This window comes from Medicago sativa, chromosome 4 (genome assembly GCF_051527215.1).
Source record: "Medicago sativa cultivar Bolivia chromosome 4, Bolivia_mono, whole genome shotgun sequence".
NCBI classification, from domain to species: Eukaryota; Viridiplantae; Streptophyta; class Magnoliopsida; order Fabales; family Fabaceae; genus Medicago; species Medicago sativa.
The window spans coordinates 66,095,779-66,123,459 of NC_140752.1; the positions used below are offsets into that span (position 1 = coordinate 66,095,779).

At 32.6% G+C, this 27,681-nt stretch overlaps 1 protein-coding gene and 2 long non-coding RNA genes across 11 annotated transcripts; 1 reads left to right on the top strand and 2 right to left on the bottom strand.

Moving 5' to 3' along the window:
* Window positions 1-762: 762 nt before the first annotated feature.
* Window positions 763-10,528, bottom strand: LOC146930866 (protein SEMI-ROLLED LEAF 2-like). Of its 9 annotated transcripts, none has more exons than XM_085702315.1 (21): window positions 10,365-10,528; window positions 10,177-10,246; window positions 9,265-9,414; window positions 8,532-8,606; window positions 8,203-8,318; window positions 7,608-7,722; window positions 7,130-7,258; window positions 6,964-7,011; window positions 6,615-6,769; window positions 6,324-6,520; window positions 5,945-6,237; window positions 5,724-5,873; window positions 5,311-5,631; window positions 4,958-5,107; window positions 4,162-4,237; window positions 3,443-3,570; window positions 3,102-3,296; window positions 2,271-2,411; window positions 2,058-2,186; window positions 1,702-1,908; window positions 763-1,174 (listed from the first exon to the last, which is right to left on the bottom strand). In XM_085702315.1, the coding sequence occupies exons 3-21, from the start codon at window positions 9,397-9,399 to the stop codon at window positions 1,013-1,015; spliced, it is 2,922 nt and encodes a 973-aa protein (XP_085558441.1). In that variant the 5' UTR covers window positions 9,400-9,414; window positions 10,177-10,246; window positions 10,365-10,528; the 3' UTR covers window positions 763-1,012. The 9 variants fall into 9 exon arrangements, with proteins under 9 accessions (XP_085558441.1, XP_085558445.1, XP_085558440.1 ...); XM_085702319.1 differs by having other exon boundaries at window positions 7,130-7,254; window positions 10,177-10,235; window positions 10,334-10,528; XM_085702314.1 differs by having other exon boundaries at window positions 10,177-10,235; window positions 10,334-10,528.
* Window positions 10,529-17,168: 6,640 nt separating this feature from the next.
* Window positions 17,169-18,068, bottom strand: LOC146930867 (uncharacterized). Its single transcript, XR_015006520.1, has 2 exons — window positions 17,600-18,068; window positions 17,169-17,502 (listed from the first exon to the last, which is right to left on the bottom strand). It is a non-coding gene; the product is annotated as an uncharacterized LOC146930867 (long non-coding RNA).
* Window positions 18,069-18,226: 158 nt separating this feature from the next.
* On the top strand, window positions 18,227-22,639 carry LOC146930868 (uncharacterized). Its single transcript, XR_015006521.1, has 2 exons — window positions 18,227-19,371; window positions 22,331-22,639. It is a non-coding gene; the product is annotated as an uncharacterized LOC146930868 (long non-coding RNA).
* The last annotated feature ends 5,042 nt before the right edge of the window (window positions 22,640-27,681 follow it).

Genomic DNA, 27,681 nt, shown 5'->3' on the forward strand with positions numbered 1-27,681 from the left:
TGATAACATTCAGATTAGAACTTGAAGATTCGTATAATCCGTTTGTGGACTCTGCCATAATTCAAAAGTTCATCTAAAACAAACAGTTTAGAGATGATCATTATCATCTTTATCTAAGTCACCAATATCTTACTCTTATTTAAAACACAATAAATTCAAATTGATGTGCATCTACACTTATTAAATATCTTGTGAGATATTTTACTGTTTTCTAATGATTCATGATTTCAAGGTTAGAGAATCATTTTCACAAAGTTTTTATGATCGAATTAAAAACGTTATATTGTCGTATTCATAGGCTTTTTATGTGCTTCTATTATGTTTTGTGAAAAAAACATGGTTTATGCTAAATGAAAAAACATGACATCCGTGTTTGTCGGCCAAGGAGATATGCTATTGGCTAAACTGTGTATCATGAACGGCTCCGTACAAAACATCTCGCGTTAAATAGCAATGCTCTTTGTTTTTTTTGGAAGGGATACTTCCATTAAAAGTATGTTTAAGCCAATTAATTGGTTTGTGAAAATAATTGGTTTGCATATATCCAATTGTAAACTAATTGGTGATTTGTGAAACTAATTGGTTTGCATATATCCAATTGTAAACTCTAGCTTGAAGAAGCTCTATACCTCCTTGACATTCAAGGAGGTATTAAAAAAGGCATTGTTAAGTAGGCTATACAGTCAGAAAGATGGTGTTTGCAGGGGTTCTATGCTGCTCAGTGGTTTTCATTAGTTAGTTTCCTTCCCATGTAAAAAGGGATCAGACAATCAAATAATTATATTAAAATACTTACTTTTAAAAGTTTCAACTCATTTTTAGGGATAAGTTGTCATGCAGTGGAAAGTCTTAACACACATTTTACTGAGATGAATGAGAGAAAAAATGGCCTACTATGTGGCGATGAGACAACCAAACAAAACAATACAATAAAAAGACGAAAAAATAGAGGGGAGAGATTCATGTCTACATAAATGGTTACATACACATCAATCATGGCAACCTAGCACCATTAACATCCAGCAGCTTTCAAGAATTTATCATAGGGGCTGGCAGGTGGTAGTCTCAAAGAATGTTGGTGTCTATAGTCATACGAACACGGTCGTACTTCATACAGAGTCTGTAATTGCTCTTGACTCACCAACTTCAGATCGCCTTCCGAATACTCCAATGTCTGCACAATGACACATTCCATAAGACGTAGCAATCAATAAATAACTGAACTCTATTCCTACAGTATACCTTCAAAAGCTCCTCAGTTATATCATTTAAACTAATGAGCAATTTATTTTTAATGCCAAAACAGGTTACTAAAATTCAAAACTAAGAGATTAAGAGTGTCAACTGTTGAAGTTTTTTATTAGATTATACTAACTAGCCGTGAATATGAATAACTCAGCAGATAGGCTGAAGGCAGAAGTTTTTTCACTTTATTCGAACAAATGAGCATACGCTGCATTTGGGTCAGTGGGGTTGTGTTTCATCTTTTCAATGTTTGTTTTTTGACAATGATAGCCTGATCAACATTCAAATCTCAAACTGCCTAGACACTAAACCAGGACATTCAATAATCAATAATTAAACAATCTCTTAACCTGTAAACCAGCATAACCGAAGTTCTTCTTGAAGAAAAAATTATCTGTTCACAATATATTATTCTTTTGCGGAAAAGTCAAACTTCCATGGTATAAAAATACTGACCTTAATTGGTAGAGGGGAAACTTTTGTTTCAATTGCACTTGAAAGAACTAATGCTCTAGTCTCCTGCTGGTGCTTAAAACTGCGAAGAACTGACATCTTCTGTTGCTTCCCTGATACAAGAGCCTCACACTGGTTCTTCATTTGGTCATAAGGTACAGGATTTGCAGGAATGGGGAAACTAGCCACTTGCCGTGCGGTTTCCAAAACCTGTCAATACAATAACCCTCATGGAATCTTTAACTGAAAGAAGAAACTGACACCACTCTCCAGCAGAAATATAAAAGTTTGATTTTAAAATACAATCACAGTCAATCATCTAGAACCAATAGTAAGAATAAAATCATATCAAATTTTACCGATTCTAAGAGTTGATTAACGCTTAAAATCGTCAGGTTATCGACAGAGAGCAATGGTTTGCAGTCTGACAGATTTCCACTTGGTTCAGGCCCAGTCTCTTCGTCCATCAAAGCCGCCGAAGCCACAATCTAGAAACAATCCATCACAGAAATAGTGAAACATAATTTTCAAAGCCACTTAAATGCGGATACAGTACAACTACAAAAATTTACCTCATCAAAATCTGGGAACTCAATCTGAGCAACTGGAGAACATGTCCTTGGTGTCTCCATAAACAATGGAGGTCCCATTGGATATGCATCATCAGGAGAAAACCCCTGTGCAAGTTGTTTCTTTATGCTTGACAACTCATCCTGGATAATATGGAAAAAGCTTATGTTATTTACTACTCACATCACTCCCCAAACAACTCTGCCGCCATTTTTTAGAACATTCCATGCTCTGCTGACACCTAATATACTATTTGCAAGTATATTTCTCAACAAGAAAATGACTGATTTAATCCATAGTTTCCAGGATAAATGTGTGCATGTGCAGTAGACATACAGAGTACAAATTCGGATGCAAAAACTTAAACTAAAAGCAATGAATTATCTGGTTAAATTAATATATTCAATTATTAATGAACAAGTATTCTCTGTCAGCCCAAGTAAACCTGACGAAGCTTTTCAATTTGAGATAAAATAATGTATTCCACTGTTAAATTACAGATGGCTTGCGTAGCTAGCTCATCCTCTGCTGAGGCAGCCCTCATAATTTATGGTAAGATGCATAAAGTTAGATGTTATTCTATACTTGAACCAAGAGTAGGGTCATGATATTGACATTTCCACTTCCAAAGAGGCAATTCGACCATCGTTTGGGCATAAGCATGGATTGCATCTTCTAAACCAACTTTAATGTGATTTTTACTGTTTGATATGCTAAAACTAAAACTAATGACAAGCTGAAATACAGTAGTCTCTACTTTAAGGTACTCCCAACTAAGCCTGGCTATATCCTAATCTCGAATATAAGCAAAAAGGGAAATGAATCCATATTACCTCCGGTAATTTTGAATATTTGGTCAGGAAGTACGAGATTACAGTATCTTTCAACTTCTTATCATCCAACTCTACGGCCGAAAGTGACTTAATAGCGGCAACATCATCTTCTTGTGATCCATAGATTATCTTCTCTGATTCTATATTAACAGCCTGTAGCCTGACATCATCGACAAGCTCAAGAAAAGGATCTACCTGTGGATTTCTAACAGTGATTAATTACCTAATTAAAATTTTAAAAAGGCAAACAGACAATAAGTAATGCAAATCAATCTTGAAAAGGAAGCTGAATAACAAGGGCATGAAATGGGGGTAGGAAGAGGTTAGGGAAAGAAACTAACTGTTGAATATATCAGGGATGCTTTAATTATTGGAATTAGCTCAGGTAAATTGCCTGTCTTGGCAGAGAATATAAGCATGTACGATGCCAAGGTAAAAAGAGACCTCCTGCGAGATGGTTGTAAACCTCCTTTAACAGCCACAGAGAGAATGATCAGGTCAGAAACTTAGCAGCAGAAAAAATATTTAACCCAACAAGTTTACAACATAATAATAAAAATTATAGCTTACAGTCATACACAGATAAACGTACATGCATACACCATTTTAGAATAACAAGCCATGAAATTTTGTAAATCAATGATGTGAATTTGCACTTCTTTTCTAAAGTAAAACAAAGTCAACAATTTAGTATGCATAGATAAACGTACATACACCAATTTAGTATAACAAGCCATGACATCCTGTAAATCAATAATGTGGATTTGCATAACAAGCCTTTACAGTATTGCTTGTAAACTATTAGGATAAAATTGAAATAAATTATAAAATGCACCATGTGTAAGTATTTTCAAGTGCTCAAGAATGTCGAGAGGTGCTGATGAGGCTCCTAGGATGCAGAAGAGATGCAGGCAGTGGTTTGAGGCTTACTCAAAAAATTACACCTTAAAATAGGTGATTGATAACTATTCCAATTCAAGTTGATGTTGAAAACAAGTTCACAGAGAAAGGAATCACATCAAGATGATAAGATAAAAGATCACTTATATGTTCAACTTACCTTCTTGGTCCAATGAAATGCTCATGAGGGAGAATGCCAGTTGGAAACATCTTACGAAAGCCAAGTAACTGGATGTCTGTGGAAAGCAATTTAAACCATCATGGACTTGGACAGGTTAAGAGAAGTGATAAAAGAAAGTATGAAAATATGTTTTTTTTTAACAAAACTTTGTTAAGGAGAATTGAGAGAAAATCATAATATACAATCTCAGAAGCTAAGTAAGAGAATTGCAAGTGGTTTGCACTCTGTGCACTAACATCATTCATTCTTGAAAGGTTCAAGCAGTTGAAATACTATTCACCAACCATCACTAAATACTAGTGGCAATTTCATACCAGACTGAAATACTCATTTATAGTCGTTGTTCTGATACAGGAATAACCTAGTTGCCTGGTAAAACTTAAGTCCAACAAAGCAGACATAAAATGTCTGAATTAAAACCATAAAATTTCAAAATTGCACTCATAAGTACAGGAACTATGCGGCTTTATACAGACACGCATAAGAGTAAGAAATGATAGTATAGTTATAATTATTATAAATGTAAATTGACATGGAGTGATAAGGTGGTTTAGGGAGGAGGAACATAAGTGTTGGAGAGATAATGGGCTGTACGTTCAACTCAACCCACTAACATTTGCCATTCAAAGTAAATAAATAAATAAATGTAAACTTATAATTAAAAATGTAACTTCTTATAAGTAATTAGCAACCACTGAAAATGAACAACATTATTTATTGTCTTTACTGATCATAGTTTTAAAAATCCCATGCATTTGTGTTATACCAATCTCACCTTTGAACGAGTGAACAATAAAGCAATGCTAAAAGTGTGGGCCATGGCCTCAAAATTCGCCGGGCCATTGTCCATAGATGTTGCCTGAACCCAGATTGAAGAAAGTAAGAGACTCACTTGGTGGCTGCTTAACCGAAAAGAACTTAGCTCCTGAAAGAGTAGTCATTCAATATTTGAGTATAAATTACAGCAAAAAGAAATCGTTGAAGTCCCCATTGTAGGGAAAAAAAACCAAACAAACTGAACCACTTAATAATATTAGTAATGCAACTAAAATCAATAATTGCATATGAAAAGATAAGTTAAATTAATATATGATATAGACTAAAAAGTGGTAAGTAAAAAAAATGTACATCTTTCCCAAGATTTAGAGCATCGGAAAAGCTGTAAATACGATATGGAAGGACTCTATATTTCCTACTGCTGACATCAACTACTGCCCCTCCTTCCACAGGTTTCCTATTGATCTGTTCTGCCCCTAAAAAGCTTTCCTGCTGAATGGAGAGGCTCTGACTTGGTACCTTCTCAGCCATCATTGTTTTATGGTCTAACTGGGGAGAAAACAGAGATGGCATAAGCACTGTAGAAAATACACTATGCGCCCCAATTCGTGTTTCGTGGTCAGGATGAGCCATCACCAGGAGCAATTGATGAAACAAAGCATCAGGGAAAGCCTGGAACGGACACAAATGCAACACAAGAGTCATCTTACTAGAGCTGAGCATATATAGAAAGGACTATTTCAAGTCAAAGTAAGAATACTCGCCTTCTTGTGATATGACACGTTAGGGATGGATATAACTAACTTTGCAGTTTGATAAACAGCATAGATTGTTGTTCTTGCTACAATGGTCGTAGTTGAGATATTCTCTAACACCACAGCCATCAAATCAAGGATGGGTCCTACATCCCCAACCTGTTGTTCTCAAAATGTTACAATGGACACAGTATATAAAGTTTGAAAAACAAATAATATGTTATGCATACCTTGTTTGAAAGTTGTAACATACACATTTCTAAGGCAGATTGAAGTTCAGTATTCAACTTATACTCGTCATTCCCAATACTGGAAACTGCAGCTAAATTTTGTAGGCACCTCCTTAAGTGCTTAATGAGGTCGGATATTGCACCAATTATTGCAACTGAAGCCTTTTGCTTCACATTTTTTGCAAGTTGTGCTGTGGTGTTGATAATATTAATCTGAAGGATAGGCTGCTTAGAAACATTCTTATGATCCAAGTGCTTGACCAAAATGGACAACAGAAGATAGGAGTTATCTCCTGGTGTGCAAAAGAAACAATCAGTATACTGAAATTGGAGAAATATCCTATTTTAGAAAATTGTGTTACTAAATGTCGCAGGGTACCTGAATCTTCTAAAAGAGATTGTAAATACATCAAAACACGGACAGCCTCTCCTTTTTCAGAAGACCATTGATTTTGAGTATCAAAATAATGAAAAAGAGGTTCAAGGACACGCCGCAGAGTTGTAGCTTCCCTTGCCAGTTTGACCATATTATACAAGCAAGCCTTTGACCAATATGCCGGATCTTTAGCAGTATCCCTGTAAAAGTAATAAAGACACAAGACCTGTTTCAAATGATGATGACCTTTGGCTTCGTAATAAAGGTGGGGGAGAAGAGTAAAGTAAGACATACACCATAGAGTCTACCCCAGTCCCTGCCACAAGAGTCAGCCACAAATTATCCTTCTTGGAGATATCTGTTAAAGAGCCGTGCTCTTTGGGAAATTCCTTGGGGTGATTGGAGCTAGATTGGAAACCCATGTAATTCTCCAAAGTCACTAACATGATCTATTTTAGATAAAAGAAAATAATTAGATTTGAAAAAATAAGGTTGTCTGTTGCTACAAGTAGAAGCTGACTTCGAAATTAAATACCCAAGTTTTGATTCAAAGTTTGGAAAAACAAATGCATAAATGTATCCTTTTTTTTTTGTATCACTAAACATAGCCAAAAGAGTATATAAGTATGGAAACGGTACTCACTTCATCCAAGTCCATTGAAAGATGTGATTGCTCACCCATGAAACGCACCTAACCACAGAAAACATAGGAGAAAAGAGAAATCCTTAATCCATGTGCTATCAAATTATAGAAATGTATACACAATTTCCAGAAGATGTAACAAGTGACACAGAGAACAAAGCAGTACCATGTAGGATAGAGCTTGTAGTCCAGCTGAACGGAGACGTAAAGCTCGTTCATCTTCCCCCATTTCTTGAGCCAATTGACACAGTTTAGGAATAAAACCCTCTAAATTGAACATGTATGTACCATCTGTCTATTTTAAATTTAAAAAAATTAGGATCACAAAAAGTTATTCCATTCACACAAAAATATATGGTATAAATATACATGGTCATGATCTATAAAATGCAATATATATAGCGAGAGTTATAGTGCAATCATCACCAAAAGCCAGCATGGTTTTTTATCTAGGGAGTGTCCATTTTTACCACCACCATCAACTTCCACACAAAGTCCGGAAAGTTAAAACTTAAGTGTATTATTCTTCAAACGGGTAGCAATTCTCTTGCTAACCAAACAGTGATATTTTTTTTAAAGAAACTCGGTATAACCAAACAGTGATATTAACTTCAACAATTCAGAAAGGTTTATTAGCCAAATACCTGGCAATCTATAAAATCAAAAAGAGTGTTGCAGCCTATGATCCTGATTTCATCTGTTCGAGTTTGTTCTAAAAGAGTCCGAACAATCTCTAATAAACTACCCGCAAAAAGTGGCCTGCAAGATTCAGAAGCATTATTGAATATCATCACATATTCAAAAGAAAAAATGTGGCAGTCCAACAAAAATAGAGAACAGAAGAACCGCAACTTTATGGTATAAGAAAAAATCCTGGCACTGTTTATATTGCATCAAAATATAAAATTGCCAATATCACATGAAACTTGTAATCAGATCACTTCACATATGATCATAAATAAATAATAACATCTACGGAAATCAACACATTCAAGCATTAGATGTATTCAGTAACTTGAGATGGATGCAGGAGTTAAGGGAGGAAGTTTTCTCGTTGGATTAGAATCAAGAGGGTATAGTGTTTACAGAAACAATGACTAGAAGTTTTCAGATTGAAATTTTTTTCTTACTCAAAATGTACTTTAAAGTGTTCAATTTTCTTGTGGCAAATTAAATCTACTTGATAGAAATGATTATGGCAGAATTGGTGAAGATCTATGTATATGTCATAAAACTTACATCTGCTCCTTACATGACGATAAGAATTTTCTGTATATGCACAAGACAACTTTCACTGAACCAAAGACTTCATTACGCAAATCCTTGTAACATATTTGCTCCAAGTTATCGGTAATCTGCATAGATAAAACACAAGAAATCCTTAGGTGGAACACAATATGAGACGGTAAAACACAAGAAAAACACAAGAAATATAACTTTGGACTTGGATAAATGATCCAGTAAATAATTCTAATAAGTTATCACATCATAATTTGTTTTGAATAAATGACATATTTGAACGAAGTGCCAAAGAAAACTAAAGACTTCTTAGAACATAACTATTTTACCTTAGGAATTCTCAACGGATTTTTAGAAGCATAGTCACATAGCTTTCCAATTTTTCTATCATTAGGTTCAGCTACCTGCCAAAAACAGCAACCATCATGCACATCAGACACTAGGAAGAGGAGAGATAGAAAGAGAGAGGGTTCAAGGCATTAAAAATATTAAAGAAACTTTCAGAAAATTTACAAGAACAAGAAATAATTTTTTTCATAAAGAACCCTCCAGTACCCTTTTTCTTCTGAAAATTGAAGATAGCAGTCATCATAACATAATAATGCAATAGCTACTACGAGTGGAAATGATGAACCGCAAAATTTCATTACAAATAAGAGTGGAAGAAAATACAGTAAATTAAATACAAAACGTAGATTAAAAATTACATAATCAAATCACTGATAATATGTTTCAAACATGAAACTCTAGCCTTCACTAAACTTAAAAACCATCTCACCAGTACTCACAAATAATTACTAAAATCAATATAAGCATTTTCCCAGATACCGGTACCTTAATCATTAGAGTCAAACATATATAATTATCAGTTTTATGGTCATTGATTTTCACAATAAATGTTCGGAGTCCACCAAGTATTACCAAACCAACAACCCCAAAGTACAGAAAGCTATGCAAACCATAGTGCTAAGTAAGTTGGCAACTCAAACAAGTACCAACTTAAACCTTCCAAAGGTAGCTGATATGTAAAACAAAATGGCCTAAATAAGTTGAAAACCTCACCTGATTACGAGGGAAAATTTCAGCCAATAACTTCTTGTAACGCTTCACCGGTTGTCTTGAGCTAGCACGAAGAGCAGGACAAACACAGCAGAGGTTGCCACAGGCGGGCACAACCCTCCTTGACATAACCCCCATTTTGCTACTAAGACCCTGTTTGGATAAACAGTTTAATTAAGCACTTATATCACAAGTACTTATCATATAAACTACAAACTGTTTTCAAAAACTATCTTGTAGATCTTATGAAAATAAGCTGAAAACAACTTATGAACATATCGTAAATTGTTTCCATAAACTCTAAAATAGTCTCACAACTTCTTACGTTAGTAGATAAGTTCAAATAAGTCAATCCAAATAGACCATAAATTACAAACCCTCATCCCGTCAAGAATTTTCTCACAAACAAACCTACCTCCAACCAAAATTCACACATCAATCATTAACAACTTAAAATCACAATTCATCGGAAAAACCTTGTTCATCATGTGCATACAATTGCAAAACTTCCAATAAGAACTAAAATTAAAAGACATACACAATTTTTTTAAGCTCAAAAATGAAAGAGAATTACAACCTCACAGGATCTTAGAACCAAACATAAATATAAACTATCATTGAAGAGCTTATGGAGAGGTCTTAACTCTTAAGTTGTTTCCATAAGGTCTGACAAGTGATTACGTCAGTACATAAGTTCAAATAAGTCAATCCAAACCCTCCTCCTCACAAACAAACCTACCTCCAACCAAAATTCACACATTCCATCATTAACATCTTAAATTCACACCAGTTCATCATTCTTGCAATTGCAACTTTTTTTAAGAAGCTCTTACAACTAAAATTCAACACTAAAATTATAAAATTTAAAACCTCACAGAATTGTAGAACTAAACAGAAAAAAATAAATTAACATACCTAAAATCAAAAGAAGGAAATTGTAGTTGGTAACAAATTCAAGTGACTCAAACAACGATCTGAAAATAAACTAATCACACATTTCACAAAATTAAAAACTTAAGATCAAATTGAAATGAATGAATTAAAAAAAGAAAGAAAGAAATTAAAATAACACCTCTTAGAATAATGATGGGAATGGGGTTCACCCGACAAATTGTGCTGTTAACAGTTACGCATCAACATCGTTGGAAAACAACGTTTAGAATTTGTTTTGTTTTTTTTTTTTTTTCATATTCTGGGGGCAGTTACTTTTTGGTAGTAACTAACTCTTTGTTTGAACTGAGAAACAATTAATGAAACTCAAACAATTATTTTTATTATTAATTAACTTTTGTTTGTTATAAAGAGAGAAAGAAAAAGTTAATAATGCATCGCATGTCACCGTTGGTGTGATCGGAGGGAACTTGACTGCACGATGACTCCATTCATTGTTTCTTTACGCGTTAATGTGCTGCCATATGGCACCCAACTTTAATTCCTTTAATCATTTCCCTAATTTAATCATTCTTACCATTAAAAAATTCCATCCATTTATGTATTTTCTCTCTTTTTTTATATCGAAGATAATCGTATTTGAAGCTTGAGAGACACCACTTACAGTCTAAAGTTGTCTCTTTCGATTGGAGAGTTAAAATTTTAGTTTGTCGTATTGTGGAACACGGTCTTCCGTTAGTGTTAGGGCCCGTTTGTTACGGATTAAGAGTCCGTTTGTTATAGCTTTTTTTAGGAAAAACTCATTTTTTTTTTAAGAAAATAATCACTTTTAAGAATATTGCATCCATTTGTTACAGATTTTAAAAAAAATCAGAATCTAAAAAAAATCTAAAAACAGCTTCAAATGAGAAGCTGTTGAGAGCAGCTTCTAAAAAAATAGATTTTTTTTAGAGGAGAGAGAAAATATGAATCTAAAGATTGAACTAATTTTGTAACAAAAAAATCGCTTTTTTATATAGCTGTATCCAAACAAACTAAATTATTTTTTAAAAAAAGTGATTTTTATCACGGTAAACAAACGCAAAATAGATTCTGATTTTTCATAAAATCTCTAAAAAAAAATCTCTAAATTATTTTAGGTCAAAATCACTTTTATTTAGGGTTCGTTTGTTACGGATTAAAATAAAAGTGATTTTCACATAAAATAATTTAGAGATTTTATTTTAGAGATTTTGTGAAAAATCAGAATCTATTTTACGTTTGTTTACCGTAACAAAAATCACTTTTTTTAAACAAATAATCTAGTTTGTTTGGATACAACTATATAAAAGGGATTTTTTGTTACAAAATTAGTTCAATCTTTTAAATCGTATTTTCTCTCTCCTCTAAAAAAAATCTATTTTTTAAAAAGCTGCTCTTAACAGCTTCTCATTTGAAGCTGTTTTTAGATTTTTTTTAGATTCTGATTTTTTTAAAAATCTGTAACAAACGGATCCAAAACTCTTAAAAGTGATTATTTGTTTAAAAAAAGTGATTTTTTTCTTAAAAAAGCTATAACAAACGGGCTCTTAATCAATGTTTGTTATCAATATTTCCTCCAATTTAACCAGTGTCATTTAATATTTTTAACCACGTATTAAGAAAAGCAGTAATATTTGTACAAAAAAAAAATTAACAATACAGTCTAAAGAGATGCTAACACTTTTACCAAAATAACCTTTTTTTACGGGACTATAATACCATGGTTAACTATTGGTGCATTATCTATCGTTATAAATTAAAGTAGAATAGGAGTACCATGTTTTGGAAGTAGTGTGAGAGTAATAATTAAAGAGTACTATTGGGGAAAAAATGTTTGCCACATATTTGATATTCCTAGTAATATTGGTAGTTCCCTAAAAAAAGAATATTGGTAGTTATAATTTTCTTTTTCATTTTACAACCTATAAAATTTGGCAAATTCTATAGTACACCCAAATATTTGGGTGTACCGGTACACCAAATTGTTAAACTAATAATTAAATGAGTTGTTTTTTTTTAAGAAAAAGAATTATTTTATATCACTGATAGTCATAATAATTAAATCTTATTTACCAAAAGTTTCGACGAAATAAAATTTACTTTTTTGAATTTTTATTACTCATAATAAAGAATATTGATTATTTTTTAAGAGAAAATGTTAAAAATTTAATATGATTTTTATAAACAATGAAATGATGTTTTATAAAATATAAATATTGACAAATAACTTTTTATTTCATAAAATGATCATTATTTTATAAATTTATAGAGCAAGAGTACCGGTGCACCTCAATTTGTGAGGTGTATTATAAAAGTTCCCATAAAATTTTATGAAAATGTTTATTCCCACATTTTTATATGAGAATAAATACACGTGAATTGTCGAAGTTATGGAAAGTTATCATATTTATGAAAACTTTGCACCAAAGAATGATTATGATCACTCGTTGGCCTATATTTTGAGGATTAAATTAAGGAATATACACTCTAAAAAATACTCCTTCCGTTCCAAAATACATGTCGCAGTCAACCACTGCACATTGCATACATGTCAATACACAATTTTGACCGTTAATATATTTAATTATATATATTAAAAAATTATAAAAATTTGATATTTTGAAAATATTCATTGAAACGAATCAAACAATATTTTACATGCTAACATTTGTATTTGTATATTAGTTAAAAAATATGGTCAACTTGAGCTATGTGAATAGTGCACATTATAAAATTGTGACATGTATTTTGAAACAGATGGAGTATTAATTAAGGAATACAGTAAAAGCAAAAGTTTTGTGTTGATTTCCCTAAAAAAAAAGTTGTGTTGAAAATAACACTTTAAAATATTAATTATCTTATTTTTTTTAAACACAATAATTCTATGTTTATTTTTCCATAAAACAGATTATATGTTTATCCTCATAAGCTTGGTTCAATAGAGATATTATATATTATATGTAAGGGCTGAGATTCGAACCTCAGATGCTATATTTTTTTCATATTTAAAATGTGTGAAAATTAACCATTAAGATTTTTTTTTGGTTACAATTAACCATTAAGATACTTGACAAAAAATCTATATTTATCTTTATCTTTTAGGTAATAATAATAATAATAATAATAATAAAGGAAAACTTTTCTTTTCATGATCCAATCAAACTTCGTGCGGTTGGGTATTTTCGGTGGCCATAATCATTGTATGGACACAATATAAAAATTTAACGTACACAACATTTTTCAACCAAAAAAAAAAACGTACACAACATTTTCTTTTATAACCATAAGAAGTGTCAGTAGAGTATTCATTAAAATATAAAGGTTATGTTAACCAGTGCCCCGAAACACTGGTTAAGGAAACAAATATAGTAACATCACATTAGAACTTGTGCAGTCAACTCTTTAAAAGTCTAAAAAGTACTCCCTCCATTTCAAAATGAGTGTCGGTTTAGCCAAAAAAAATTGTTTCAAAATGAATGTCACTTTCAGTTTCCAATGCAATAATAACTTTTTCTTTTCAATTGTACCCTCCGATTAATACTCTGCACACTACTTTCAAAGTATTACTTTTAAAACTAACCAATAGTTAATAAGGATAATTTGGTAAAATAATCATTCTCTTTCTTTTAATCATTACATTTCTTAATATGTGTGTAAACACCTAAAACGATACTCATTTTAAAACGGAGAGAATATTTATTTTAATTTAATACTTTCTCTTTTAGGTTTCCTTAACAAATGCCCCGGGGCACCGGTTAACATAACCCTTATATTTTAATGAATACTCTAATGACAATTCTTATGGTTATAAAAGAAAATGTTGTGTACGTTTTTTTTTTTGGTCGAAAAATGTTGTGTACGTTAAATTTTTATATTGTGTCCATACAATGATTATGGCCACCGAAAATACCCAACGGCACGAAGTTTGATTGGATCATGAAAAGAAAAGTTCTCCTTTATATTATTCCTCTCTTTTTGACTACCTGTTACAATATTATTACAGCTCGTAAGCAATGATTTTTTTTTCTCTATAAAGCATGTTGATCACTTATTACTATTAGTGCTTACGGCTGGGAATAAACCACGTTTTTTAAAGGCACGAGTCTGACTTTTTTGCCCTTAAAATAATTATGGAAAATGCTAATTTGCGCCTTCAAAGCACAAGTTAATGATTCAAATATAGAAATAATTTATTGGAATGTGTGCATTGCATTTAATCTTTAACTTTTTAATCAATTAAATACACAAAATTTTAAAGAATATGTCTTCTTTTGATTTAGTGAATAGTTACATCGACAAAAATGATATAAACATAAAACGAGGAATGAAAAATTAAGAAGAAAAAAATGAAATGATAAAAAAAAAATTAAATGGGAGATCAAAAGCCCTGAAAAAAGGGAGATCAAAATTATATATAAGCGGTTTATATAATAGGGTTAAATATGTTTTTGGTCTCTATAAAATTAGGAACTTTTAAGTTTAGTCCTACATAAAAAAAAATACTTCTAATTTTAGTCCTTGTTAAACCAAAGTTTGTTTAATTATCCTTAAACTCTCAAATTTTTGAACGGTTTTTTTGACACAAGTTTAGAACACTATGAAAGGTTCATTTACTAAAATTTAGAATTTTTTTAACATAAAATGAATTAAATATGAATTTTTTAAAACGGCAGAAGTTAAAGATAAAATTAACAAAATCTGGACGTAGAAATCAAATTTTGCGACAATTTTTTGCTGAGAAACTTTTAGTAATGTTCTTAACACGTTAGCAAAAACTTGTTCAAAAACTCAAGAGTTTAAGCATAAATTAAACAAATTTGAATTGAGGAGGGACTAATATTGAGTACCGAATTTTTTTTTAAGGACTAAAAGAACTATTAAAATTAAGTAAGGACTAAACTTAAAAGGTCCCAATTTTATAGGGATCAAAAACATATTTAACCTTAGATAATATAGTCTTATAGTTGTCTTCTAATTTTAAGACGGCTGATAGGAATGAGTCAAAAACGACAAACCAAACATTGTTTTGGCCCTAGCTTTGACACTTCTTCTTAATTGATCCTTCGTTGTTAGTAAGTGATGAAGCAAGACCATGAGCATATGCTACATGTGTTTAATCCTCCACTCCTTTTGATACTATCAAGTTATATATCTCTTTTGATGCGTAAACTAAAAGAAGAAGAAAAAAAATAACAACCACTTAAAATTAAGTACAAATAGATAAGCTCTTGTAAAACCAAAAAAGTACAAATAGAGTACCGCAACAATACTTAATAGAACAATAAAAAAGCATAATTGCTTAGGGGATATTCACGGGTCCGGATGGCCTCTTCAACTCGATCAACCAACTCAATCATTATGTATTCATCTAAACTCGTTAAAATTTGGGACCAATATTCAAACTCGTACTAGTTTGGTTTGGGTAACGAATTTAAGATTTCAAACCTTGGAACCCAAGCAGTTCAAAAAAAGTGTTACATTTTTTATAACATGGTTTAAGATTTTTATACCCTAATTTTAAAGTGTTTCAAATAAATTCAAATGTTAGCATTTAATATACTAAAAGTTAATTTATGAAATAGAATGTCATGTTATTATATTTATTTTTTTATTTCTCAAAAAAAAATGTTATTATATTTTTTTATTTGGATTTTAAAAAAAAAAACATGTTTAGTGACCTATTGACCCAACCAAACCAATCTGCTCATTATTGGGATGGTTTGGTTCGGGTTTGATATAAAAAATGTGGATCTTTTACCCAAACAAAACCAATTATATTTGATGGATCACGGGTTTGTTCAAATCTTATTCAACCCAACCTGTGTACACCTCTATAACCGCACATGCAAAATCAAGACAAAACTTGATAAGTTATAAAATGAAAATCTATAGAGGGTTGAAGCTATGGTGTGTGAGTGGGTCACATAATTTAAGCCACTTCAAACAACAATTATCAAGGTGAAAGAGACATAGGATGTTATCGTGAACTTTTTCCGCCATAGCATTTTTTTTTAAAATATATTAAATAAATTAAAATATATTTTTTTTTTTACAAAAAACATATCTTCTTCACCTTCACCATCAAATGCATCCTAGAACAATGGAAGGAATTAGAAACAAATTCATCTAGATTCAACAAAATAACCTCTAAAAAAACTATGAAAGGGAAGGAGAGACAGAACAGACCTAGACCTAGATCTACGTCTCATCACAGAACACTTGGGAGAAAAATAAAAATAAAAGTTTATCCTTCTCCTTTCCCTCGTATTTTCTTTTCCTCTTCATCACCTCTTTTAGATTCGGTTAACCTTGTTTTCGCTGCACATAAACCTCTTCCAACGGACCCAAAAAATTGCACACAAATCTAAAAGCCTTGGTGGGTCAGCTCATATATGTGTGTAGATATATTAAGTGGGAAGAGTAATTAACATGAGACACAATGTGCTTAAACAATAACCATAGACTAATCCATTATTTATATCATTTTACCCTTTACCCTTTCTTTAGGTGTATCTATTTATTTTTCAAAATGAAATTGCATGTTCAATCTTTTTTTAATTTCCCATCATCTTCCGATGAAAACCATATTCTCTTTCGTGCATGACAGCCACTTCTCATGTTATTTCCTCAATTGTGCCCCATTTTCAATTTGATTGACCAATAACGTGAATTCAAGAAAAAATTAAATTTATTGCCAATATATGCCTTGTGAATTACATTCAAATGGCACACAGGTTGATCATTTGCAGGGATATATGGGGTTTAGAGGCAAAAATGGGATTAAGTTTGCGATAACTGATCTAACTGCCTATTTCTTTCTAATTCAATTTATTTACTTCGTTGAGAATGCAAGTGTAATTTTTAAACATTTTTCTTCCATTTTACAATAAAGAAATCCTTGTTTTCACATAGTACACACAATAAATAAATCCTTGTTAATGATTTTCACATAATATACTGATACGGAAATCAAAATTATAGAGAGAATTGTCAAGTGCATGGGCAAGATAAGTATTTAATATTCATAATTACGTATTACATTAATATTCGAACTAAGATAAAAAATAATTGCATAATACGTATAATAATACATTTCGGATCTTGTCATAAAAATTGAAACATCCGAGAAACATAAATTAAACTTTGAAGTAGTAAAAGTATAAATATGATGATATACAGATAATTTATGCACTTACATGTAACTTCATTATTTTTAAACTTAGTTGAATATATTTCGTATCTTGAACTCACAAAAATTATTAACGCACTTCAAAATTGGAAGTAAAAATGGCTCTAGACAATCATCATCAGAATTGCAGGGAGTGCTAGCTGCATTATCAAATAAGAAAAAATATTGTTACTAAATGATGATAATATATCGTGTATAAGAAAAATTTGAAAATGGTGTCAAAAGAAAGTGGCATACTTCTACTTGCTACAACAAGAAAGAGAGAGAGAAATAAGATCAAAGCATAAACAAAGATTAGAACTTGAGCCATGTTGTTTCTCATAATCGTGTAATAACAGAAAATTTTATCGCTTTATAAATAAAAATTTCGTGATTTGTTAGCTTTAATTGAATGGTTATCTAACACTTATGAGTTGCAAGAAGTCATTCATAAAATTGGAATTAATATTAAATGTCTCTATTCAATATGTAAAGTGTACCCCTATATTTCACCCAATTGATCACTTAATCCTAGTAAAGATATCACATAAAAACATTGATGATCATCAAAGTTCATAATTTTTTCTATTAAATAACAATAATGAAAAAAAAATCCATCCATGATTTTTTTATTTATATTTTAGCCTTTCATAATGGATAGAGGAAAACCGCAAAAAATAAATAACAATAATGAATGATGAAAAAAATTGGTTTCATGAATAACACATCCAAGAGATGACAACAAATTTATCTATAGATTAAAATAATTATTTAATTGTAAAAACATATCATTAATTTATTGGTTTAGGAAGCAAATGTATCAAAACCCTTTAATTTGCGAACGTGTCGTGGAATCTTTTAAATAGTACTTTCCAATAATTTTAATTTGAGTAAACAACCCAAGCCAATCCCGCAAAGGCAAAATTCTACACACATAAGTCATCAACGACCACTTGGTCAAGATAAGACATTCAATTTGAAGATAAGTAATAGGATTATCACTAGTGTCTACAAACTTGTTTTCCCATAACCATGGAAAATGGGTGGATAGTTTCTTTTCCCAGCATTCGTCATTCTCATGCACCCTCGTGTTTCCAATATTTTTTTTTGTACTTGCAAAAAGTACAATAATCGTATTAGGGTTTGTATTGTATTGGTCTTGCCTTGAGAAGGCTCTCAAGGGATGTATTTATAGCCATCTATGGGCCTGATTTATGATTACTTAGGCAGCAAGTAATAGGGTTAGTTAAGTAATTAGGCGGCTTCTAGAAGCAGCATAGGGCGGCGTCACGAGGGGGACGCGCCTAGGGCCTAAAAGCCCTTCTGAAGGGCGTTTAAGGCCTAACAGAGGACTTCGAGACCTTCAGAAGGGTCCCTCAGGTCCTTAGAAATATTATGACGGTCCATTTTTATTATATAATCTGAAACATGTCATTATATAAGTAAGACTTGGAATCATTCCCTCATTTCAACAATTACAAATTTCAGACCTAAACTTCTTCCAAATCATCTAAAATTCAAACCACCACATATTGTGTCATTCTTAAAGTAAAGTTGGTCGATTTCATCGCATTTCAACCCTTTTCAACGACTGAACAAAATGTTGGTTCACAATTGTTCAAGCATTTGTTCTTTAATTTGATTTTTTCTTAGATGCTGGTTCATTTCAAATTATATAATATGAAACAGGTTGTTCATGAATACATATTATATAATATGAAACAGGGTCAAGTGTGTTAAAAGTTGTCTTGACTCTGAACTTTGTGGAATATATTGATTTGTATATGTGATTTTGTTTGCTTTTGCATATGACACACATCTCGATCGTGTTAGAGGCAACATGATGACCATGACTAACTCAGCTATGTGAAAGCAGGAAGGTGTGAGCAAGGGGGCAAGTGTGATGGATCTGTAAGATAGTTCACACCTTTGCATTTATGACGACTGCCCTAACACGCTTGTACATCGAGCTTAACGTTGCCAGCGTCCATAAGACGAGGAAGCTGTCTAGCTACTTGACATTGCTTCAGGTATAGCAAATAAATTGTTATTTACATAATTGTTAAATATATTAGTCCTACTTCTGACGTGTCAACTTATATAATCTAAAATCTTAAATTTGCTTTCAAATTGTATTTTCCAAAAGGTTTTGAAACAAGAATTATAGTAAATTAAGGGCAAAACACTTGGACTTTTTGGGTTCTAAACTTCTTGGAGATTATAACTTCAACATGGTAAAATAAGAAGATAGTCATTTTCATTATTGAATGTGTAACGAGTAGCTACAATAGTCCTTCAATACAATGAAATTACAAAATAGTTTTTGATTATGCATTTTGTTAGTCAAAATAGTCATCGACGAGAACAATCGCTCTTATTTTCAAACAATAAATGCTTACATCTTTATGTCTACTTTTTGTTTTAAACTTCTGCAAGTTAACTCTTTACGCTTCAACCTTCCAAGAGCTCCAAGGCCATGACGTTATAAGAAATATTTTAACGTCAAAAACTATATTGACTAATAGAGTGTACAATAAAAAAACTACGTAGAAATTTCACTACATTGATGGACTATTATAGCTACCCGTTACTATGAAGCCCAGAGACTCCAAACATGGAGATGAATCCATATCAGACACCGACACTCCTTCTATAATTACGAATACTCGTGGATACGTACCTACAAATTATCAGAATTAATATTAATTTTTTCAAAAAATATTTAATTTTTTTTTGAATTGGCAAAAATTTATTAACCAACAAGCCCGTGCAAGACGCACTAATAAGCTCGGGTGGAGAAAAAAATACAAATAAGGGGAAATCGGTTGCCATACAAATAATGGCTCGAACAAAAACCCCTTAAAAAACCACCCATAAACAAAAAGGAGCAAAAGAGAATTGACGCAGGCATATACAAAAACCAAGTCGCTTGCATACCCCTGCGTGCCCGTCTTAATTATTTAATTAATTCAATGAAGTTGGAATATATTTATATTCTTATATGATTTATGATTTAAGTGGTTTACATGATTGATATGTGTGAATGTTACGATTCATGAAGTTGAGTGGTTTATATGATTTATAAATAAATTATTTGAGGTATATGATTTTGTGAAGCTGCTATGTTGGTGTGACTTATTTTATTATTAAATAAAATAAGATATGAGAAATAAAATAAAAATATTAAAAGTGAGGCTGTGTTGTGAGATGAGTAAATTAGTAGTGAGAAGAGTAATATGAAAAGATAAATAGACAGACATAAGTTAGTAACAGAGTACGTACGTTTTTGGAGAGAAAGGGAGAAAAGTCAGAAGAGGAGAACAAGAGAGTGAGGGCTGCGATTTCTGCAATTACCAGGTAAGGGTGAGTCTATCTTTCACTAATATTAAGTTTGTGAATCATTAGATTACATCTAACATGTTTTAGGTTAGAGTTGTGGAAAGAAATTTAAAATTATGAAATAATGGGTTAAGAATTGATTAGAGGATTAATTATGTGAGAGGCCGTTCCTTAAAAAAAAAAAAAGGGGGGGTAATTTTCGGTGATATCTTAAATCATTATAATCTAATTTTATGATGAATAGGGTTCATGTTTGTGTACTTATGATATCGATTTTGATTAAATTTGTGTTGACAGCATGATGATATGAATGTGATTCGTACGTGACAGCTTATTGAATATGCATAAATTTTAATAGTATTTTCATGATATTCGTTTTGATTCCTTTTGTAAGCGGTATATACATAACTTTGAATGAATGAAAAATAGGTACAATATGCGTTCTTTTCAATTTGGCTTGCGATTTACTGTTGGTTACGACATGTCTACGGTTTCTGAATTCTAGTTCAATCTTTGATTTTAAAATTTGTTAATTTTCAAGTTGAACTAAAAGGTGTGTGATCCACTGATTTACAAATCTGTTATCATTGTATTAAATTGTTTTAAACTAAAACTAAAATAAAATAATGGATAATGATACTGTTACACGTATTTTAAGGATCATACATATATAAGAGATTGTTTTACATTTTATAATTTGAAATAGTTAATTCAAATGGCATAAAAATTGAATGTGATTCAAATGGTTTAGCTGATCCGAAAATTATTTAATATCAATTTATTTGATTAGTTTTGGAATGCAAAAATGATAAAATGATGAATTACTTGATGATGTGTAATTCATGTATTATTTTAAGATGTCTAACTAAATGTATTATCTGACGATGTGTTATATAAAGATGTGTTATATAATGAAGTGCTATTTAGAAGATGTGTGATTTAAATATGTGTTATTTATGATGCTTATGTTGATGCGATGTTTAAGATGTTGATGTTTATCGTTTGATGTTGTTGACCATTAATGTCATAAAGTTGTAGGTGTCGGTCTAAGTTGTGAAGTCGTAAGAAGTTGTCCAAATTATTGGAATCATATAAGTTGTTTAAGAAGTTCAAGATGTCTAAGTTGTAGGAGTTGAGTCCATTGCATACTCATTAAAGATGGGGGCTTGAGGCCCGGCAGCTTTATGCTCAAACTACGTTGGGGGCTTTAGGCCCGGCAGCTTTATTCTCACTTGTTGAAGAGCCTAATTACGCTCATATATGTTGCTGAATGGTACCACATGCATTTGCATATCAAGAAGTTTCACGATGATTTGAGTCGTTAAGTTGTTAAGAGTTGCATTGTCAAGTTGAGTCGCATTGTCGAGTCAAGTATCAAGTTGTATATGATGTCTGATGTTGATTTAAAAGATGTTTGAGTATGATTTAATGATGATATTTTATGATGATATGTGACGATGAATGTGACTGCTATATGATGATATATTGCTAAGATGAAATGATGATGTCTATGTATTTGATTATAATTGTTAAATTATAAGATGATTATATTGTTAAATATAATTTATGATTTATGAGCTTAATATTATTGTTTGAGAAATCTCACCCCTTCTGCTTGAAAATGTTGCTCTTCGTATGAGTAACTTGCAGGTAATCAAGATTAGCTGCGGTCGTGGGTGACTATCTCTCAATGTGTCCTTAGGTGCTCTGATACGTAACGGGATGAGGGTTTTGATACTATTTTCTGTTCCTTTACGTATTACTTTTGAAGTTTAAGAATTATTATTAACTAAGACTTATGAGATTTCTGATAAGGCCTGTGTGCCAAGATTTCTGTTATGTTGAACTATTTTCCGCTGTGTAGTTTCAAATTTTATGATGTTGAATTTTGAAAGATAATTATTATTATCTATTTTAAGATTTTTCTAGAAGTATGTGACATTCCGTTTATGAACTAAATACTCTGATTTAATACGAAATTTTTATGTTGGAAAAACGGGGTGTTACAGTCAACACCAAGGCTGACCTGAACTGTTAAAGAGCAGCCAATAGAAACTGCTTAAAAACCAGCCAAAGCTCCCCACAAACAAAAACTGACAGCCACAAAACAAAAAACCAGAAGCACAAGCCAGGAAGGCACGGCATGTACAATGTAACAGCCCGATTTTCGCTAGTTTTATTTTATTAATTATTTATGTGTGTTGTGTGTGCTATTATGTGATTATTTGCTTTTGTGTGTATTTTTGGTTGGGAATTGTAGTATTCGGTGAAAAAGGGTATTTTAGTCATTTTGGGCTTAGGGGCATTTCGGTCATTTTGAGAGTAGGGGTAATTTTGTAATTTTGGTTGAGGATTATTTTTGAGTGTTAGTAAGAATATTATTTTACCAAGTTACTAGAGAGAATGTAGTAATTATTTTATTTACCGGTAAGTGACCGTTAGTGTTGTAATTTACCGATAAGTGAGTAGTGACATTTTGGGTGTTAGAATAGAAATGGGTTAGGCCCATTAAGGTTGAGAAATAAGCCCAATTGATGAGAGCACATATATAAACTCTAGCTGTGAGTGAAAATTAGGTTTCACAACATTATTCATTTCATTTCATTTGGGAAGAGAAGAGGTAGAGGCTAGAGACCACAACAAGAGCAAGGGCTAGAGCTAGAAGAGTGGATTCAACACCTAGGAGCTAATTGAGGCTTGAATTAAGGATTCTTGGTGTTAGAGGTAAGGGGGTTAGGTTTTAATCATAATCCTCTTTGTTTAATTCTACCCTAATTCTTTGCATAATTGTAGTTAAGTGCTTAATTTGATTTTGGTTGTAGAATTTCGTGCTTAATTTTGGTAATATGATTATGTGTATGAATTGAATGTTAATTGTGATGTTGTTGTAGAATTTGAATGTTAAAATGGGTGGATATGAACATAAGTTGTTTTTGTGCATAATTGATGATGGAAGAAGTTGTTGTTGTTGAATTGTTGATGAATTTATGTTCAAATGTTGTTGTTGTTATCATGACATATGTTGTTGTTGAATTGTTGCTATGGGTATCATAAATTGGATGAATTGTTGATGAATTTGGGTGTTGTTGTTGCAAGTTGAGAGAAGTTGATATATTGATGAATTATTGATGAATTGATGTTGTAATCCCATAACTTATGTAGGTTTAAGTGTATTGAACCTATATTGACCTATAAACACTTTTGGAACTTGTTTTGGTGAATTGGGGTATTGAAAATTAGATTTTGGGGTAAAAAGGGTTGGAACCCGTAATATTTTTGATGCAGAACTGCGATAGTTCGCTTAAGCGAACGCTAAGCGAACGCGTAAGCCAACTAGCATGTAGGTTCTGACTTGAGTTCGCTCAAGCGAATTGTGCCTTCGCTTAAGCGAACCTGCCCAGTTTTAGCAACTTTTGATTTTTTAATTCGGGCACTTGGGGACCAATCCGATACTTCTAAAATGTTTCTTTGGACTTAATTAACATCTGTTTACACCTTTAATCCTACTGGAACATGATTTGAATTGGTTTGGACTTGGATTTGTGAAAATCGTCTAACTTTTATAAAAACGGTCTAAACGTCGATTTTTTTCCGAAAAATCGTTTTCTCCGGAAATTGCAGTGGGATTAAGGTTGTATAATGTTTATATGATTTCTAAAAATGGTTGTGACTGGTTCTATCAAGTTTGAACTTGTTTTGTTTTGAAAATGGAAAATTTTGGGAAAAAGTGAAAAGTGAGACGAACTTTGGGTTTTACTTGAACTCGTTGTTTTTGGCCGATGAAATGCTTATGTATCCTCTACTGCACCTATAAGTGACTTGTGAGAATACATGGCATAGGCAATTGAGCTTGTAGAGTTGGTTTTGGTTCATAAATTCTATTATTTTTAAAAGGTGACTTTTGGAGACGAACTTAGTAGAAATGAATCTTGTTGGACTAAAGTCTTATGAATCTTTTGTGAATGGTCACATATGATTAAATAACTGTGTTTGAATGGTGGTGGAAGGTTGAGAATGATGTTTGTCATAAATTGTTGTGTTGTTCCATTTTACTTGATTATGTGATGTAAATGGAAATGAATTGTAAATCGAGGTTGATGAATCTTATGTGAGATGTGATCGTTGAATGTATGGGCATGATTCTTGATAATGCAATGTTGTTGAGTTGTTGAAATGTAAAAGGAGGTGTACTTTTACATTGTTTTGATAGTTGTTATGTTGGAGTTGTGCATTATCGAGTCATTGCTATATGTTCATGCATCATATCATGTTGTTGTTGTTGAAATGTAAAAGGAGGTGTACTCTTACTTGGATGTTTTTGTTGCATACATTGTTGTTGATCTGGTACCACATGCATATATGTGTCGAGTATAGGCGCATTGCATATTGAAATGTTATCTTGTTGTTGCATGTGAATGGTGAATGTTGATGATAAGTGTGTTTGATGAATACATACTTGTGATATTTGGATTTGAATAGTTGATGGGTTGTGTCATAATTGAATATATGACTTGGTGAATTGTGTGTTGGTGAAATTTGGTGAATGTTGTGATTGTGTGGATTGCTGTATAAGTACATTGGTGGATTTTGTGGATGGTTGTGAATAATTGATTTATGCTCTAATTGCATGTCTTATTTGTTTGTACTTATACACTTGGTGAATCTATTTGATGATAATTGATTGGATGATAATGATGAGGTGAGAATTGTATATGTATATACATAAGATGTGGTGATTTCTTTGATGATGATGATTGATTGCTTGTAACTAGAAATGATGAATTGTACTTGTTGAATTAAGCATGCTAAATGAGTAATGAGGTAAGTGATGTGATCATTGATTGATGTTGATAAATGATGAGCTTTTATTGATGACTTGATTAGAGGTTGATTATGCATGCTATGCTATGATAATAATGTGATAGCTTGAGATGCAAGTAATGGGGGATGTTAATCATATGATGCTAGTATTCTAGGAGGGGTGGTTATGTATATGTGATATGTATAAATTCTTGAATACCATGTTTTTATATGTGGATTATGATTAATGTAATGCTTACCCCCAGTGGTTTCGACCGCCTACCTGTCTGTATGGATGGGTAGACGTTGTGCAGGACTAGACGCTTGGTGAGTTTGCTTGTTGGATGTTTGGACGACGGGAGCTTTCTCCGTTGTCGTGTCAGTGTCGTAGTATCTAGGCTCTGATTAGGCTTAGCGTCTATTTGTTGTTTTGGATTCATTTGCTATGTTGTTGCTATTGTCCACTTGTCGGACTTGGAGTATTTTCATATGAGGATATATTTGACCATGGCATGTATATGTTGAAGTTTATGATTTGAATTCCGCTGTGACCGTTGAAGTATTATATATATATGCATGATGTTAGTTGGTTTTATTTTGAGACGTAGCATCTATTTCTTGAATATTTGTTATATTCGCGTGTTTTATCGCTTTAATAGAAATAGGGTGTTACAAGTTGGTATCAGAGCCGTGGTCGGTCTTGTCCAGACCAGAACCCGTTGATTTTCCTGTTTGTATGCGACATGTACGGAAGTACTGTCGGTACTTGTTGTGTTGTTTCGTTCTTTTAGGTGGGTTTGAGAGTAGTGGGGGAGTAGCAGGTTGTTTCAGGTTGTTGGGTCTGGCAAGGGAAGGTATCTTTGGCTGCGGAGGCTCAGTTGGTTGTGGTTTGTGTTAAGGTTCATGTTGATTTTGAGTTGGATCTTGTGTGTCTTCCGTTGAAGCATATGGACGTTATTTTTGGTATGGATTGGATGTTGACTTTTGGTGTTAACATTAATTGTTTGACCAAGAGTGTAACGTTTTCTAAGTCGGTAGCTGAGGAAGGTAGAGGGTTCTTGATCGCGGAGCAAGTGAAGAAGTCTTTCGATGGTGAAGCTTGTGTATTCATGATGTTTGCTTCTTTGAAGGAGAGTAGTGAGAAAGGAGTTGGTGATTTGCCGGTAGTGCAAGAGTTTCCAGAAGTTTTTTCGGACGACATTACCGAGTTACCACCGGAGAGGGAAGTTGAGTTTGCAATTGATTTGGTACCGGGAACGAGTCCTATTTCGATTGCGCCGTATCGGATGTCTGCATTAGAGTTGGGTGAGTTGAAGAAGCAGTTGGAAGAGTTACTTGAGAAACAGTTTATCAGGCCAAGCGTTTCGCCGTGGGGGGCTCCTGTGTTGTTGGTTAAGAAGAAAGACGGAAGCATGAGGTTGTGTGTGGATTATCGGCAGTTGAACAAGGTGACAATCAAGAATCGGTATCCGCTTCCGAGAATTGATGACTTGATGGATCAGTTGGTTGGTGCAGAAGTGTTTAGTAAGATTGATTTGAGGTCAGGATATCATCAGATTAGAGTAAAGGCGGAAGATATATCCAAAACTGCGTTCAGAACGAGGTATGGACACTATGAGTATTCTGTGATGCCATTTGGAGTGTCTAATGCGCCAGGTGTCTTCATGGAATACATGAATAGGATATTTCATCCTTTTCTGGACCGTTTTGTGGTGGTGTTTATAGATGATATTTTGGTATATTCTAAGTCTGAAGAAGAGCATGCTGAGCATTTGAGGATTGTGTTGGGAGTTTTGAAAGCGAAGAAGCTGTTTGCTAAGTTGTCGAAGTGTGAGTTTTGGTTGCGGGAAGTGAGTTTCCTTGGTCATGTGATTTCTAAAGGTGGCATTGCCGTGGATCCGTCGAAGGTGGATGCAGTGTTGCAATGGGAATCACCTAAGTCTGTTTTTGAAGTTAGAAGCTTTCTTGGATTGGCAGGTTATTATCGGAGGTTCATCGAAGGATTCTCTAAGTTGGCGTTGCCATTGACGCAGTTGACTCGGAAAGGACAAGCTTATGTTTGGGATGCTAAGTGTGAGAAGAGTTTCCAAGAGTTGAAGAAGAGGTTGACGTCAGCTCCAGTGTTGATTTTGCCGAATCCGAAGGAATCGTTTGTTGTGTATTGTGATGCTTCTAAGATGGGTCTTGGTGGTGTGCTTATG